Raw genomic sequence first — 15661 nt, 5'->3', positions numbered from 1 at the left:
ACGGGTTCTGTTAGATTGGGAGATAATATTGCATTAGATATCATCGGCTCAGGTGATGTTAGACTACACTTTAATACTAGTGCTCTTGTTATGCTTCATGGTGTATATCATAACTTTGATGAAAAGCCTTATTTCAGTTGGAAAATTGGATGATGATAAGTACCATGTATCCTTTGGTGATTCTTCATGGAAGATCACCCGTAATAGTCTTGCTCTTACTAGAGGTGCCAAGGTTGGCAACCTCTATCCTTTTTTTGTTTCTGGGTCTATTGACCATGTATTAGTTGTGACCAATATTTTGCATGTATCTTTATGGCATCATTGCCTTGGATACATGTCTTTGAAATGAATGAAAGTATTGACGTGTTAGCAACATCTCCCACCCTTGGATTATTCTTGTTTTGATTCATGTGATTATTGTTTGTATTGCAAGCAAACTTGTAACTTACATAAGAAGTCTAGTTTTGTGTTTGTGGGTGAGCCTTTGGCTCTTGTGCACTCAGATGTTTGTGGCCCCATATCCTATTAGTCCTTAGGTGGCATGAAGTTTTTGGTTACATTCATAGATTATTATTTGCATAAGGTTTGGCCTTATTCTTTTAAACAGAATTCAAATGTTTTGCCTACGTTTCAACACTTTCTCGCCATGGTTGAGAATTAGTCTGGGTATAAGCTAAAATACTATGGTCTAACAATGGGACTAAATATGTACTTAAGGCTTAAGTAGCTATGTAATGAGATTGAAGGGAGAAGCCCAAGTGAGAGCACAAGCAAGCAAAAGCACCAGAGATGTGAGGTATGGCAAATGGAGCAAGAAAGCAAGAAAGAGAGACTCAAGATGTGGAAACTCCAACAGTCATAATGCGTGGCTAGCCTTCCATTATTCAAATATTATTGAAAGAATAAAAAATGAAGTGATAGTGATGGGTGCCTACCACCTACAATATACAAGTATGTAGGTACTGTAAATATAGTAATACACAAGCAACATAAGCATAGACACCTTTGCCCCCAACAACCTTTCCACTTAAAGTTAAATATACCCCTAGTGAGGAGAGAACAAGAAAACAAAATGATAAAGTATAAATGTATATAAAATACAATAGTATGAGAAAAGACGTCATCTTATCCAATGTCCATTAGCTTTCTAAGGAAAGAAAATTGCTCCTCTAAGAAACTTTTAGTGAGTAGATCTACATGATTTTGGTTAGTTGAGATCTTGGCAAACTCAATAGACTTGTCCTCAACAACCTCTCTAATAAAGTGGTAACACACCTCAATGTGCTTTGTCTTCGCATATCAAAGATTGGATTCTTAGCCAACTGAATAGCACTCATAAAATCTAGATGCAATGTAGAAACCATAGCCTCCTTGCAATCCTTAGTGGTGGTTGCAATATATTTTGCCTCTATAATAGATAGGGATGTGCATTTCTTCACCCTAGATATCTAAGAATAGTACCTCTAGAAAAGTTGAAGGCATAGCCAAAAGTGGATTTTCAAACTGTCTACATGTCCTACATAATTAGAGTTAGTGTATCCCATGATTTTTATATCCTGGCCACCATAACATGTTTTTTTATGCAATGCCTCATGACATCACAATGCCACCTGCCAAGTGTAGCCATATCGCATGTCACAACTCCCATTGCAGAAGCTATGTTAGGGCAAGTGGTTATCATGGCACATATCAAATGACCCACCACAAATGCATAAGGGATCTTGGCCATCTCGGCCTTCTACTCATCAAACTGCAAACAATTGGCCTAACTAACCTTCACATGAGTAGGTAAAGGACAACCAATAGGCTTAACGTCCTGCATATGAAATTTTTCAAGGAACTTTTGGATATACACTCCTTTTGTGATAAGTAAAAGAGCCCCTTAGAGAGATCACGCATCCCAAGAATATGTGAGACCTATCTCATGTCCTTCATCTCAAAGCTCTTCTTGAGTTGACTTTTCAAGACATCAATCTCATTATGAGTACTCCTAGTAATCAATATATCATCTATATAGAGTACTAAAATCATAAGGCTACCATTATGGGCCTTCTTTGTGTATAAACATGGATCCATATCCTTGTAGATATATCTCTATGAATGCATGAAAGTATCAAACTTGTGATAACATTCCCTAGGTGCATGTTTAAGATTGTAAAGGCTCTTTCTCGGTGATTAGGTATTTCCTACCTTTTTTCTCAAAGCCTTTAAGCGGCTGCATATAAATCTCATCATGCAAGTCTCCATGTAAGAAAGCTATCTTGACATCCATCTAATAGAGATCCAGACCTAGCTACGCAACCAAAGCTAAAACCAAGTGTAGAGTATTCATCTTAACTACAGGAGAGAAAACTTCATTGAAGTCAACACCATTCTCCTTGCTTAAAACCCTTAGGAACCAATTTGGCCTTGTAGGCTAGCTTGGGTCATCCAAGGATACTCTTCGACTTGTACATCCACTTGCTTGATAAAGCACAATTTCCACTAAGGAAAGCTCGAGGAGGTTGGTCATAAATATGTGTATACATCACGTGGGTTCAACATATGGGATTTTTAAAATACCATTTTTACACTTTTTTACATACAAAAGGGTCCCATATAAAGGGATTACTTATAGATTGAATAGAAAAGGGTTATATTTTATTAAGGAAAAATTCACATATAAGGATATTTATAAATAGGCCTTGAATGCACATGATATAGAGGGTATACATATAGTGAATTGCCTAGGAGGCAAAAGAATTAAATCCCACGTATGATTTTTCTACAACGAGTCATACTATGATTACATGGCCCTCTCCCAAGAGTGACTATTACCTCTACACATGGCCTCATCATAGGTAAGAGGCTCACCAACATATGTCACTATAACATAATCCATGGAGGACTGTGGGACCACCTCTAGTAGACCACCTCAAAATAGACTATGGGACCTATATATCTTATCTAACATCATGCTCTTTGGCCATTCGAGCATCAATTGCTACACGCTATCTAGTTGGATGTATAGTAATAGGAGGCTCCTCTTGAAATATCACCCTATGCACCTCAATGACTTGCTCATGCTGCTTATGAATTTTCTCCTCATACAAAACAATATCATAGTTGTGGATGACCTTTTGAGTATATAGATCCCATAGGTGATAGCCCATCTCACTTGCATCCCCATAACTAAGAAAAATGCATTTCATGGAATTAGAGTCTAGCTTATTGCGCTTGCACTTGGGAACATGATAGAAAGCCGCACAACTAAAGACACACAAATGAGCATAAGATGGTGGTTTTCTGGACTATACCTCTCTCTTCTTGCTTAAATCTCCATAGCTCTTGCTCCCTTCTTACTTTCGCTCTACCTTTCATCTCTCTCCCTCAAAACCAAGCTAATATAAAATGAATCCTAAAAGAACAACAAAAGCTCTACTCTCTACCACCTAAACTCCATTGAAATACAATAAACTACCCTAAACCCCAAAAGAAAGTAAAAACTACAGCAAAAAGAAGTATTGTTTAAGCACCTACCTTCAAGCTTATGGTGTCAAAAATGAGAAAAGAAGGGAAATTTTGGCTACATGTATTTTTAACCAATGTTGGAGTAGTCATTAGTATATGCATCAATATGACAATTAGAAAATGTTTAAACTTACCATTGGTATGACTGTCCTATAATATATTAGCAAAAATATTTGAAAAAATACTAGTACTCTTTTTAATTATTATAGAATTGTAAATACCAATGTTCTGAAATCTTTTGAATATGCATTTGAGACTCATGGGAATTCTTGTTATCTGTTGTAGTGATACAATTTTCAAAATCCTTTCCATTTGCGGATGTAATCCAATGATGCTAACATTCTTTAGTTTAAAGAATCAAAAAACAAGAATAATGTTGACAATCGATGATGGAAATCATTACTTTTAGCTATCCACAAGCATGATTATCCTCCTCCTCCATCTCTTCTTCTTCTCCTCCTTCGTGTCTTCTTCTTCTTTCAATCAATAAGATATGCTTTGTCCCCCTCTTCCTCCATTTTTAAATCACATAGTTAGCTTCTTATTCACCTATTGTGAGTATAATAGAGCTCTCTTCTTGTGTGTCCTCTCTTGTTAGCTCTATTTAAAATAGTAGCTAATTGTCTTAGCTTTAAGATTTGGAATTTTTGGTTTGTTATCTCTAAATATGTACTCATAGTTTTGTATTTGTGCTCACTTTGCCTAAGAAGGAAAAGCTTCTCATTTCTTGTGTGTTGATAGTGTGACAACCAAACAATCTTGCTTGCTACTATATCACCTATAGTCTCCTTAATATATTATTTTTCTTCATGTTTTTGGAGAGTGACTTCTTTTAAATCCATTAGTCTATGCTTCCCCTCAAGTTCTTCACAAACTTCACAAGCTACCTTATCAACTCTCCTCTCTGCCCACCAAGCTTAAACAATCCACTCATCTTAGAAAGCCCTTTAATCTCTATATTCTTGCAAAGTTCTTAGTTATGTTTAATTGTGAGACATGTGCACAATTTATATTTCAAGCAATACAAAATAGAGTAAAATTTTCTATTTTATAGGATGGAAACCTATTGTACACAAAAAGGGATGCATGTCAGGGAGAGGTGGGGCTAGCTTTACCAATGCCATGACACGAATGACATGAGTGCTACCATGGTTAACAAGAATATAAGTTCTTTTACTAAATCCAATAGCTCTTCTCCTATTTTCTCAACAACTCTTAGCTATGGACTACCGACCAGTATCGGTGATGGCGTTAGGTAGAGGTAGAGGTAGAGGCTTTGGAGGGCAGACCGAAGAGCCAATCATCTGGACTTATAGACACCCAAGACATATCTCCTCACACTGCACAAAAGGGAGTAGGCTAATTAGGAAAAGGGAGTAGGCTAATCAGGAAAAGGGAGTAGGCTAATCAGGAAAAGGCTGATCTTAGATGCCTAGAGTGTGGAATCACTCACTTGTTTTGCTGAATGCCCAAGATGAAGACCACCATCTAATCAGGAAGACGCTGTACAAAAGGGAGCAGGCTAATCAGGAAAAGGCTGATGTTTGGAGTACTCGACGGGCAAGTTAGCCGAAAACCCTACCACTAACTTGAAACCTCTCAACAATCTCTTGAATGAACCCAAGTGGTGGTGGACTAAGGTGCACAACTTGAACTTAATGTACAATCGGACCTTAGTCGTCAATAAAAAGGAAACACCGAGTCAACACTTAGGAGATGATGAGCAATCGAATGAGGGTAGTTCTCATGAGACGAATACAAGGACTGTTATTTCTTCAGTGTGACGAGAGCGAATATGAGGACTACTACTCCTGCAACGCTTTCGAGGACAACTACCCACTACACGAGCCTCCATTGCTAGAATCCCATGTCAAGGTACGAGTGGCCACTATCACGGAAATCAAAGATGAATATGAGAAAGCCATATCTCCGGCTTACTTGTGCATGACTGTCATTACCAATCAAACACACACATTTGAGGCATTGATCGATGAGGGCGCTGATTTTAATATCCTAACTCATGATCATTGGGTTCAAATTGGCAGACCACAGTTACAGCCCACCAACGCCAAAGTCGGCCCATTTGGGGGTCAATCATGTGCACTTCTGGAAAAATGGAAGGGTGCAGTCTCTATCGAGTCTGAGAGCTTGCCCATGGCCTTTTATGTGTTTCCAAACACGAAAGATGCAAGCACAGAATCGTTGTTAGGACGAACGAACCTTTAAGAAGCAAGGTCACTGTAATGTCGACTATCTATCACATTGTATTCACCTAGCCATCGGCAATGTACAAATCATCACAGCTTCCGACAAGGGCTATGTGACCTCATCACAGTTCGCAGAGCCATCAGTAGTGAAACCCACCATCAAGCCTCTGAAGGGGGGTTCATGATTCGTCATCCCTCACCAAACCTCAGCACCACCAAAAAGTTGATTGCGAAGCTAATACCCTTGAACATAAGTTCAAATGGGTAAAACATCCAAAATTGCCACTTAGGAGCACCCAACCATGAACTTGCAAGGCTAGGAACCTTCCCTTGAAACCTAGGATGCCCAAAAGAAACTACATGCCTCAACGAATGGTCAAGCCTCAATGGGTCCCCAAGACCTTATTGCAAGCACAAGGGTATTACGAGGGTAATACCTAGATTTGGGTACCTAAAGCCCCGGCGGCCAAGCACACTACCCAAAGGTTGCCCTCAAGCTTAACCACACGAAGCATCAAGACGAATCCACTATCAATGCCACAAAGGCCCTTGGCTGCAAGGTCTATGGCCCCTCCAAAACCTAAACCCATCGCAATTCAACGTCTATCGACCCAAACCGCAGCCCGTTGCTCCAAAAATGCCTCAGCCTCGCCTTGCTATCCCAACTGCCATCCAAGCATTTGGTGGTGTGCCATCCACCACACAGGTTGCCCCTAGTGTACCACCGGTAGCACCACAACCAGAGGTGCACCGAAAAACTGCGGGACTATCTAGCCCCACCAAACCTCATCCACGTGCTGGCCTTAGACTCTCTTACCAAACAAAGATCCATTCTAACCTTGGCCACCAACCTAGCTGAGAATACATGCGATGACTTGGTTACTTGCCTCAAACGCTTGGATGCCACGTTTACCATGCTTGCTAAGAGTTACGATCAGCTGGATTTAGGTCTTTTAGATGAACCTTTAGCAATGGAGGTGCGTACGCTACCTTACTCATGTGAAGAATACAAATTCGTATTTGTTAAGGCCGCCGATGCAACTGAGGAGTTAATTGCTACCAATATTTCCCGTGAGCGAGCACGAAAATGACGCCTCATCATATCATACAACAAACACACTGTATACGCCACCGACAAAGAGATCAACAAATTGAAGCAACTTGCTAACAACAACTCTTCTTTCTTGAGGAAATGGTATGCTCTCCACCTTCAATGGGAAATTGAGGGCTGTCAAATCATGACTAATGCTGAGCAATGACGTGCCATTAAGAACTCCGAGTATGATCCCACTTACATAGCTTCTACCTCTTTTAGGGTATTGGCCATCACTCACAATCGATCACTGGAAGATCATGTCATGAGCCACCCATACTTAGACCGAATTCTAACTGAGGAAGAGTTACACACAGCTAGTAGAATCGACTCCAATGACTTCCTCACAGATGTTCTCACCTACATCACTCAAGTAGGCATCCGTCCTTTCGACGTGGACCACCATGCTAATCTCGAGTACAATCCGAACTTTTATGATTGACTCATGTGGAAGTGAAACACCACAAGCCAGCGCTGAGTGCCCTTGACCCCTCAAACCTTAATGCCATGAAGGATTCTGGGGCAAGGTGGAATCAAACATGTGGAGAGGTAAGGTGAATGGAACACACAAATGAAACCACCATCAGTGACCAAGAGCAAAAGAGAGTGGATGAAAATCAATTCGTGACTGATGAAAAGTTGTAAGAACTTTGGAATGAATGGACTGCTTGAAGGAAAAAATGCTCTTCTTTGTAACTAAGCATGTTATTCTTCCCTAGAAAGCATAATCAATTCGTGCTCACCTTTGTGCAAGAAATTACATTGAAAACACTAATGGTGAACTATGGCATTATGATAGGTTCCCACTAGGGCAGGTCAAGACAAAAGTAGCAAACTTCCATTCTCGAAGGAGGAGCAAGCAAAAATATAGCCTCTCGTTGGAGATGAGGGCTTATAATAAACTCAAATTCAGGTATATCCTGAATCTAGAAGACATAGTTGTGGAGGAACCAGCCATCCAGCAATTGGTGAAGCAGTGTAGGCTGTTGAAGTACATGGAAAAGGCAGGCCAAGCCATCGAATATGAGAAGTGCACGGAGTTCCTTCGAACCTTCATGGGGCACTGTCATAGTGCATTTAGAAAAGGAAGCCCACCGAGTAGACATCAAGCTGAGCCTTGAGTTGGTAAAAAAAGACTGGGCTTACCAAACAAAGTGGAAAAAAATGCCAAAACAAGAGGTGTACGACATGCTGGGGATGGACAAAGTGATGGTCCACACCAACGACGTCATTAGCCTACCTAGCATCCCCAACTTTGAGATCCAGCTCCAAGCCAAAATGATGGACGCATTGTTCTCTAGCCATAGGTATAACTCAATAATGAGCCCAATCAGTGTATCTATGCTGGAGAGCATTGCTACATAGTCCTTTGACGAAGTAAACCTCAATGGCTTTGTGAGAAAGACGATAAAGACGGTGGCAAAAGCATTAGCCACCGGCAGAAGATCCACGGGGGGAGAGTCCCCGGCCTCCAAAACCAAGAAATCGTCATCCTCAAAGGCCTCCACCATTAGCTTCGGAGGAATCTTGACAATCATCATAAGAGAAGTACTAGGGAAAGCAAGAGACAATGAGGTAGTCGACTGAGCAGGTCCTCTCCGCACCAAGGACAGGAGTAGTTCAACGAAAGGACCATGAGTGAGGACAAAGGAGAGCAAAAAGCACAATTTGGCCAAGGGAGGGCTAAGAAGTCAAAGAAGGGGACTCCGCAAAAGAAGGCCCAAGGAGAGAGGAGGAAGAAGGAGAAGACTGACCTACACAGAGCACAAATGAGTCCAAAAGCATGAAAGAATGATGAAAGAAAGAAGAACGAGACGATGATAGCCTCTTAGTGAGAGAGAACCCATCAAGTGGCCATCAATCAAAGAGAGATCAAGGAGCTAAAAGCAAAGCTCGAGGCCAAAGGAGGAGAGGACAAAGATGGCAAGCAAAACTCATAGTGGAAATACACAGTCTCATGAGCCTACGACACAATTTTGATGAGCTGGTGGTGCTGTACAAGGATCTGCAAAAAGAAAATGAAAAAATCCGAGCTGCCACAGAGCAACTAGCAGCAATAGAAGAGGGGAGAAGCTCACGCTAGCTAAAGCACATAGCAAATATGGAACAAAGGTTGGCCTCGAAGCTTGAAGGACAACGACACTAGAAAAGAGAGATTGAAGAACAAGAGAAACGACTAAGGGCGTTAACCTGCAAGCACAACGAAAGCTTGCAAGACATGAGGAAAAAAGCAAATGACGGGGTAAACAGAAGCGGAAAAAGAGTGAATGCCTTAGTGCACCAACTATAGCAATGCCCGGGTTCGGTTGGCCGGCTCCATCTCTAACCCCCTAGCCCATTTTAATTCCCCACATCACACTTAGGGCACATCAAGGGTAGGACATACCTAGGGAGGTCACACTCACCTATGGTTAGACGTGTCACCCTAAGCTACACACATAGCACCCTCCCTTATGCACAAACTGGGTCCTCAAGTGTGGGACACCACCGAGGTTAGACCTAACTCCCAGTTTCACTAGCATGAGCACAATGCACCACATAGTAAGGTAGACAATCCCCCTAGAGGTAGTGCACTTCTTCTCTTTTCAGGTAATGTCAGATCCTGCAAACCACCAACATCGGAGAACCCCACAATCCACTCTAGCCATATTAATCACTAGTGTTAATATGAATAGTACGGATGGTCTAAAAATATTAGATTTTGGGAAAAACTAGCATATTCTAGATATTTTAGATAGTATCCTAAAAAGATATGGAGATTTCTAGAATTGGATGTCATTTAAAAGAAAAGACAACCACCCTTCCAAGAACCAAGACCTTATCACCAAAGACCCGTAGGTGCCATGGGATTGGCACTCGTCTAGAAGGGGGGTAATGTTAACCCCAGCTTGAGACAGAAGAAAAATAAGTAAAATATAGATGCTATGGAAGAAGCAAGACGAAGAATAAGCAAGGCACAAGGGCAGCCTAAAAAATCAAGTCAAAAGCAAAAAGCACATTTTTAAATGCAAGGTGCCCTAAAAGCTGTTGTAAAAGAGCGCCATGCTTCCTCCTGTGTAAAATGTAAAAGGCAGGCAGGGGCATAAGCTAAAGAATAGGGCAAGTAGAATGGAAATGGAAAAGAGAACCTTGCCACAATGGCTGGTCATGTAAAAAAGGGATGGATGCCCAAGGGATTTTAGGGCATGTATATAAACTCCAAAAAGTGAGCTTATTCTTTGGTGTGTGGCAACAAGAGACTCTTCTTCTTCTCTTCTTCTCTTCTCATTGCTTTCTTGCGTGTGCTTGAGAGAGGGAGTGTGAGAGTGTGAGGGAGTGAGTGTGTGAAGGTGAGGGATCAAGGAGGTGAAGCTCTCCACCATCTCCTCTCTTCTTCTTCTCTTCTCTTATCTCGCGTGCAGCTATGGAAGATGGAGCTTGGAGGTGGAGGCTTGAGGATGCTTGAGCTTGCATCAAGAATCGTGGAGTTATCAGTGTGCTTGAGGGAGGAGGCAACTCATTTGGGCATTGAGGTAAGCTCACTACACCCCGGTAGGATCAAAGGCGTGTTGGCTAGGTGAGAGATAGCCATAGGTGCTCGCTTGAAACGCTTGAACGAATAAGTGGTTCGTGGGTCTTGGCGGTTGAGCATAAGCTTGCCACTACAGGCATATGCAACTCATTTGTGATCAATTAGTCTACATTGCAAACAAAAGAAAAGATAGGTCACAAGGCCCAAAAAGGAGGTTGGATGCCTAAGGGGGATGGAGAAACCCTAATCCTAAGTTTTTGTATAAAAAGGACGAAAAAGAATGGAAAAGACTATTCATGTGTGTGCAAACTTCTTGTTCTAGCTTTCTTGCTTTTGCAATTGAGAGAGAGTGTGTATGAGGGAGAGGTTAAAATTGAGCGCAAGGTGAGAGTGTGAGTATGAGGGACCAAGTGGCGAAGCCCCATTTCTTCTCTCTGGCACTCTTGCTTGTCTGTGTCCGTGCTTCTTTGTTGCATGCGAAGGCCATAGAGGGTTTGAGAACTAATGGATTGCATCGTGGATCATGGAGCTTGCAAAGTGCAACCTTGAGGGAAGGCTATGCATGCTCACTACAAAAGAATTGTAGCATTCATGACTATGAGAAGCTAGATGAGAGATAGTCATAATATTTGGTGGTCAAAGCTCCTAAAATAATAGGAGTATAATCCAAAGTCCCATTGTTGAGCGTGTGTTGCTCAACACTCCCTCTCTCTCTCTCTATCAAAATTTTATATTCTCTCTCTCTTTGCATTTTTCCTCCCTCCTCTCTCTCTCCAAAAATTTTTCATTTCTCTCTCTCTCTCTCTCTCTCGCCAAATTTCATACTCTCTATTTGTCTCTCCAAAATTTTTATTCTTTAAATCTGTCTGTCTGTCTGTCTCTCTCTCTCTCTCTCTCTCTCTCTCTCTCTCTCTCTCTCTCTTTCTCCCCCCAAAATTTTTTAACTCTTCTCTTTAAACCTCTTCATCTCTCTCTCTCTCAAAAAATTTTCCTCTCTCCAAAAAATTTTATTCTTTCTCTCTCTTCCCCTCTATTTTTTTTCACTCTCTAAAATTTTAACATTCTCTCTCTCCCTAAAATTTTTAACTTATTATTCTCTCTCTATCTCTAATTTTCCTTTCTCTCTCCCTCTCTCCAAAATTAATTTTATATATATATATATATATATATATATATATATATATATATATATATATATATATATATATATATATATATATATATCCTCTCTTCCTTCCTCCCTCTCTCTCTCACTTATAATTTTTTTGAATCTCTCTCCTCTTCAAAATTATTTAATTCTTTAAATCTCTCTCTCTCTCCAAAATTTTTGATTCTTTAAATAAATGAATAAAAGCTCGTCCTTTTGGCTGCTTGCCACCTCTATTGCACGTCTCATTGGTTTGCTACCTTCCATCTCGTTGTCTACCTACTAGCACCTATCTTGCCTACTACTGCCGCACTCCTACCACTATCTGCTAATGCCATTGTGGATACATTCCACCTCGTGTGCCACATCTCTTGTTGTAGCTCGTTGCCACAAATGTTGTTGTAGAGAGAGAGAGAGAGAGAGAGAGAGAGAGAGAGAGAGAGAGGAAAGAATTGCAATTGGTCATGACTAAGTAAAGAATTGAGGATGTTAAAGGGGGGAAACTTTGAAATTAGGCTTGGGAATTTCTTCCAAGTTTGGGATCATTTTGGTGGTTTGGAAATTACGTTTGGCATAGCTAATATGATAATCACTCACACACACACACACACACACACACATGTATGAGAGAGAAAGAGGGAGCATTTTACTAATGACACATGCAAGTTAGATGACGCATGTTAGAGCAGAAGGCATGACTTCCAAGGCAACTTCATTTAGCCATACAGGCTCATTTATATAGTGAGCTTTGGTGTCTTCCTAAATTTTAATCGTTTTAATAGCTCTGGCGATTTTCCCACATGCTGCGGACCACTTGGGCCTGTCAATTTCCATAACCATCAAACATTCACATGGAGACCAACCTCAAAAGGTAAATAGAGTGGCTAGGCCCCTAGATGCTAGTGGAAAGAGAGAGGGGGGGTAAGTTACAATGTACGAGGACAAAGAATAAAGTGACCTTCTTCCATTTCCTTCTTGCAAGAGGTGAACCCCTGTGCAAGTAACCATTCCATAAACGCTAGGTGATACAAGAAGTCACCATAGAGCAGCCTTAGTCGCGACTACTGCAGTCTGCAGGAAATGGGCGGAGGAGGTAAGAGTCTCCCATGCTCTGAAAGGTTTACCTCGATCTTCTTCTATCTAGGCATCGTTTTCATGTCTGATTCAGGAGTATCGTCAACTGCTCGGGCGTATATCAAGTGTATGTTTGCATCATTCTGTAAATAAGAATCACGGGTCTAGAATTGAATATGAGGTGCCATTGCAGACGGTAATCAATTCCTCATGGAAAGGAACGAGGCATCATCAGAATTGGATACAGGGCTTATAAAATCCAAGGCTCTCATTAGCAAGGTCGAGTATCCTGATCATTGTGATTCCAGTGCAAGCCATCAGGATAATATGGAGCTTTTGAACCTCAAGCCTAGTGGGGAAGTCGTTCCCAAGCTGTCATGGGGAAGGCACATGTACGACCTCGGCAAAAGCTCAGCCGAGGTTGCAGATAAATCTCAGCTCTTCTTCCGAAGGATCCAGCTGCAGAATGACCTAATTCTAAAGAGTATCAACAGTCTTACAGACAAACGCGAGAAGTTATGGAGGTACTCACCGAAATTTGATATGTTTACAGGGATTTTGAGTGGTGGAAGCAGACAGCAGAATGACTTGTTTCTTTTTGTATTGTGTTATGAGCTAATGTCGCAGGTATGGACCTGGAGATGGAATCTTGGAAGCTGGCGGCATCACCAAGAATGGCTTCAAGATCCCAAAGGTGTCAACACTGCTTCTTGTTGGACCCTCCGGTGCTGGCAAGAGTTCTCTAATCAACAACATGATCCGTGTGCTGGATGATAGGACAAGTGGATTTGACAGGGCTCAAACATATGGTAATTGCTGACTCATCCGAGCCAATTAATCACTATTCAATCCTTTCATTCTGTGAAAGTCTAAAGTCCATTTCCATGTGTGAGTGAATACCATATGCAACATGATAATCTGATGATAAGAGCCTTGATAAATTCACATAATACTAGTTGTTCACTTGTACTTGGTTTTTTTCCAACAATTTGCATGATCACTGTTCTTTGGGTTCTGTTTGCTCCTTTCAGAAGGAAAGGGCAATGGGAGTTTGTTTTTGCAGGAATATTCCCTTTACAAGGATGCCAAAAATTTCTCGGTATTTGATAGCCGTGGTTTTTCTGAAGATAATATAGCCGAAGATCTTGCTGCTTTAAGAGACTGGATGACAAATGGTGTTTGCCATGGGCAGCCTGTGTGCAGGTCTATCATTGTTTCACTGCTGTAAGGATGTTTTTGTTGGTAGTGTGTAGTGTGATTATAATGTAATCAATTTCTGGTTGTTTATTCAGACCATCTGACACTAAGCTAATTAAAGAGGCTATTGAGGGGAGAGGTAGGGAAGGGCATTTTCATCGGGCCATCAAGAGGAGAGTGGACTTTGTCATATTTGTAGTGGATGCTCTTGCAGTTCACCAGTTGAAAGAACGACATGATGTAGTTGCTGTTGAGAAACTTGCATTGCTGTACAAAAACCCTTTTCTGTCATTCAAAGGTAAAGTACCTTATGCTGATACTATTTTCCCAATGTATTGTTTTTATCATTCTCTTGAACCTGCAATTTTCTGTCCAGATGATAGGCCCATTGTAGTTATGACACATGGAGACAAACTTTCTCCACAAGATCGAATATTCACCAGAATCTTTATTGGTGAAATCTTTGGTGTGTCTCCAGTAGACCAAGTTTTCGACATATCATGTAAGCTATAAAGATAATTGCGTTTGTGGTTGCTTTGAATATTACTATTTTTCTGGAGAAATTGCTGATGCAAAGAATCTGGTGCCCTTGCAGGTTTTACAGAAAGAATTCTACATCCTGGTGATGAAGATGTTGCTAATGACCTCGTTCTACTGAATATGCTGGATCTTGCATTAGAACGTGCTGACAGGAATTTTCCATATAAGGATTCTTCCATTTTGTGGCTTCAAAGGGTAAGCACATCAGCCGATTACCTAAGGGCATTGCGCGATATAAAGTGTATTGGTACTTAAAGCTGTTTCCTTGCACAGGCCTTGGACATAATCAAATATCAGTGGAGCAAATTGGATGAGCATCAAAAGCAACTATTGATGGCTGTTGTAGCTGTATGGTTGTTTTGCTTGGTGCTGCTGCTGGCTAGACTCCTTCACCATGGATGGAAGATAAGACCACACGTGCACTTGGTGAGAAAGCCCTCATTTAAGTGGGGAAAAGAGTTTAGGAACCTCCTAAGAGGTCTACAGTTCTAGGGCCATCATAGGTTCCAAGAGTGAGTTTCATAAGCTCAACAGCAAGATATCATACATTTTGTACAGAAGCATGTACAGCTACTAAGGGCCTTCTTAGCTGATGACTCAGTTATCATCTTTATACATGTAAAATGGCAGTAATAGTAATTATTGTATATATCTGCGAGAACTCTGACACTGTATTAAGGATAAAATAGATATAAAAGATTACACCTGCGTAGCTTTTTTAAGCTTCCCCTCTTCATATGTACTCTGAAATTGTATAAGGATAAAAACAAAAATAAAAGATAACCCCTGCATAGCTACCCTAAGCTTTGCCCTGTGCTTATTATCTTGACCAAAAAGAGATGGACGACATAGATACAAGATTACAACTAAGCTAGTTTGAGTGTGGAAAAATTTGCATCATCTGTAGGTTGGGGACCCAAAGTTCATCACTGTTAGAACGAATTGCCAGGTATTAATTCCAGGTGGGATTGATATATTTTTGCTTGATTCTAGCATCTGTCATCCAAGTGGGTTAAAGCTGCTGGTCTGCTTCCCTAGGCTGATTCGCCTGATCAGACTTTGGGTTAAGATCTGCTTGCCACCTCCATGGGTTCTTCCATTAACCTATTGTTTGCTCTGTTAGTATTGGATTGTCCATTCATTCTCTTTAGGGCATTAGTTCCTGATGCGACAGCTAGTCTAGTTCTTGATGGCAGGGAAGATTCTATAAGCTTTTACCGTTCAAAGGGAGGCTTCCTTGTCATCATCTTATCACAACTTGTGGCAAATGTATGGTGGCTTAAAAGAAAACTACGTTTTTACTTTCAAATGAGTACCACATTCAAGTCCCTTGCTATCACAGCCGTTACTTTGCATGCATATTGGCTTCTACCTTCGTCTAA

The 15661-nt window shown here is 41.0% G+C and overlaps 1 protein-coding gene across 1 annotated transcript; it reads left to right on the top strand.

Annotated features, from left to right (window-relative positions):
• The first annotated feature begins 12394 nt into the window (after positions 1-12394).
• On the top strand, positions 12395-15070 carry LOC148024877 (P-loop containing nucleoside triphosphate hydrolases superfamily protein). Its single transcript, XM_087694547.1, has 8 exons — positions 12395-12561; positions 12736-13066; positions 13170-13351; positions 13574-13745; positions 13835-14037; positions 14116-14241; positions 14335-14474; positions 14553-15070. The coding sequence occupies exons 1-8, from the start codon at positions 12549-12551 to the stop codon at positions 14769-14771; spliced, it is 1386 nt and encodes a 461-aa protein (XP_087550673.1). The 5' UTR covers positions 12395-12548; the 3' UTR covers positions 14772-15070.
• The last annotated feature ends 591 nt before the right edge of the window (positions 15071-15661 follow it).

This window comes from Lygodium microphyllum, chromosome 15 (assembly GCF_053477565.2).
Source record: "Lygodium microphyllum isolate KBCC chromosome 15, Lygodium_microphyllum_v1.1.10, whole genome shotgun sequence".
NCBI classification, from domain to species: Eukaryota; Viridiplantae; Streptophyta; class Polypodiopsida; order Schizaeales; family Lygodiaceae; genus Lygodium; species Lygodium microphyllum.
Note: the sequence above shows the minus strand (reverse complement) of the source record. Positions and strands in the feature narration are given on the sequence as shown.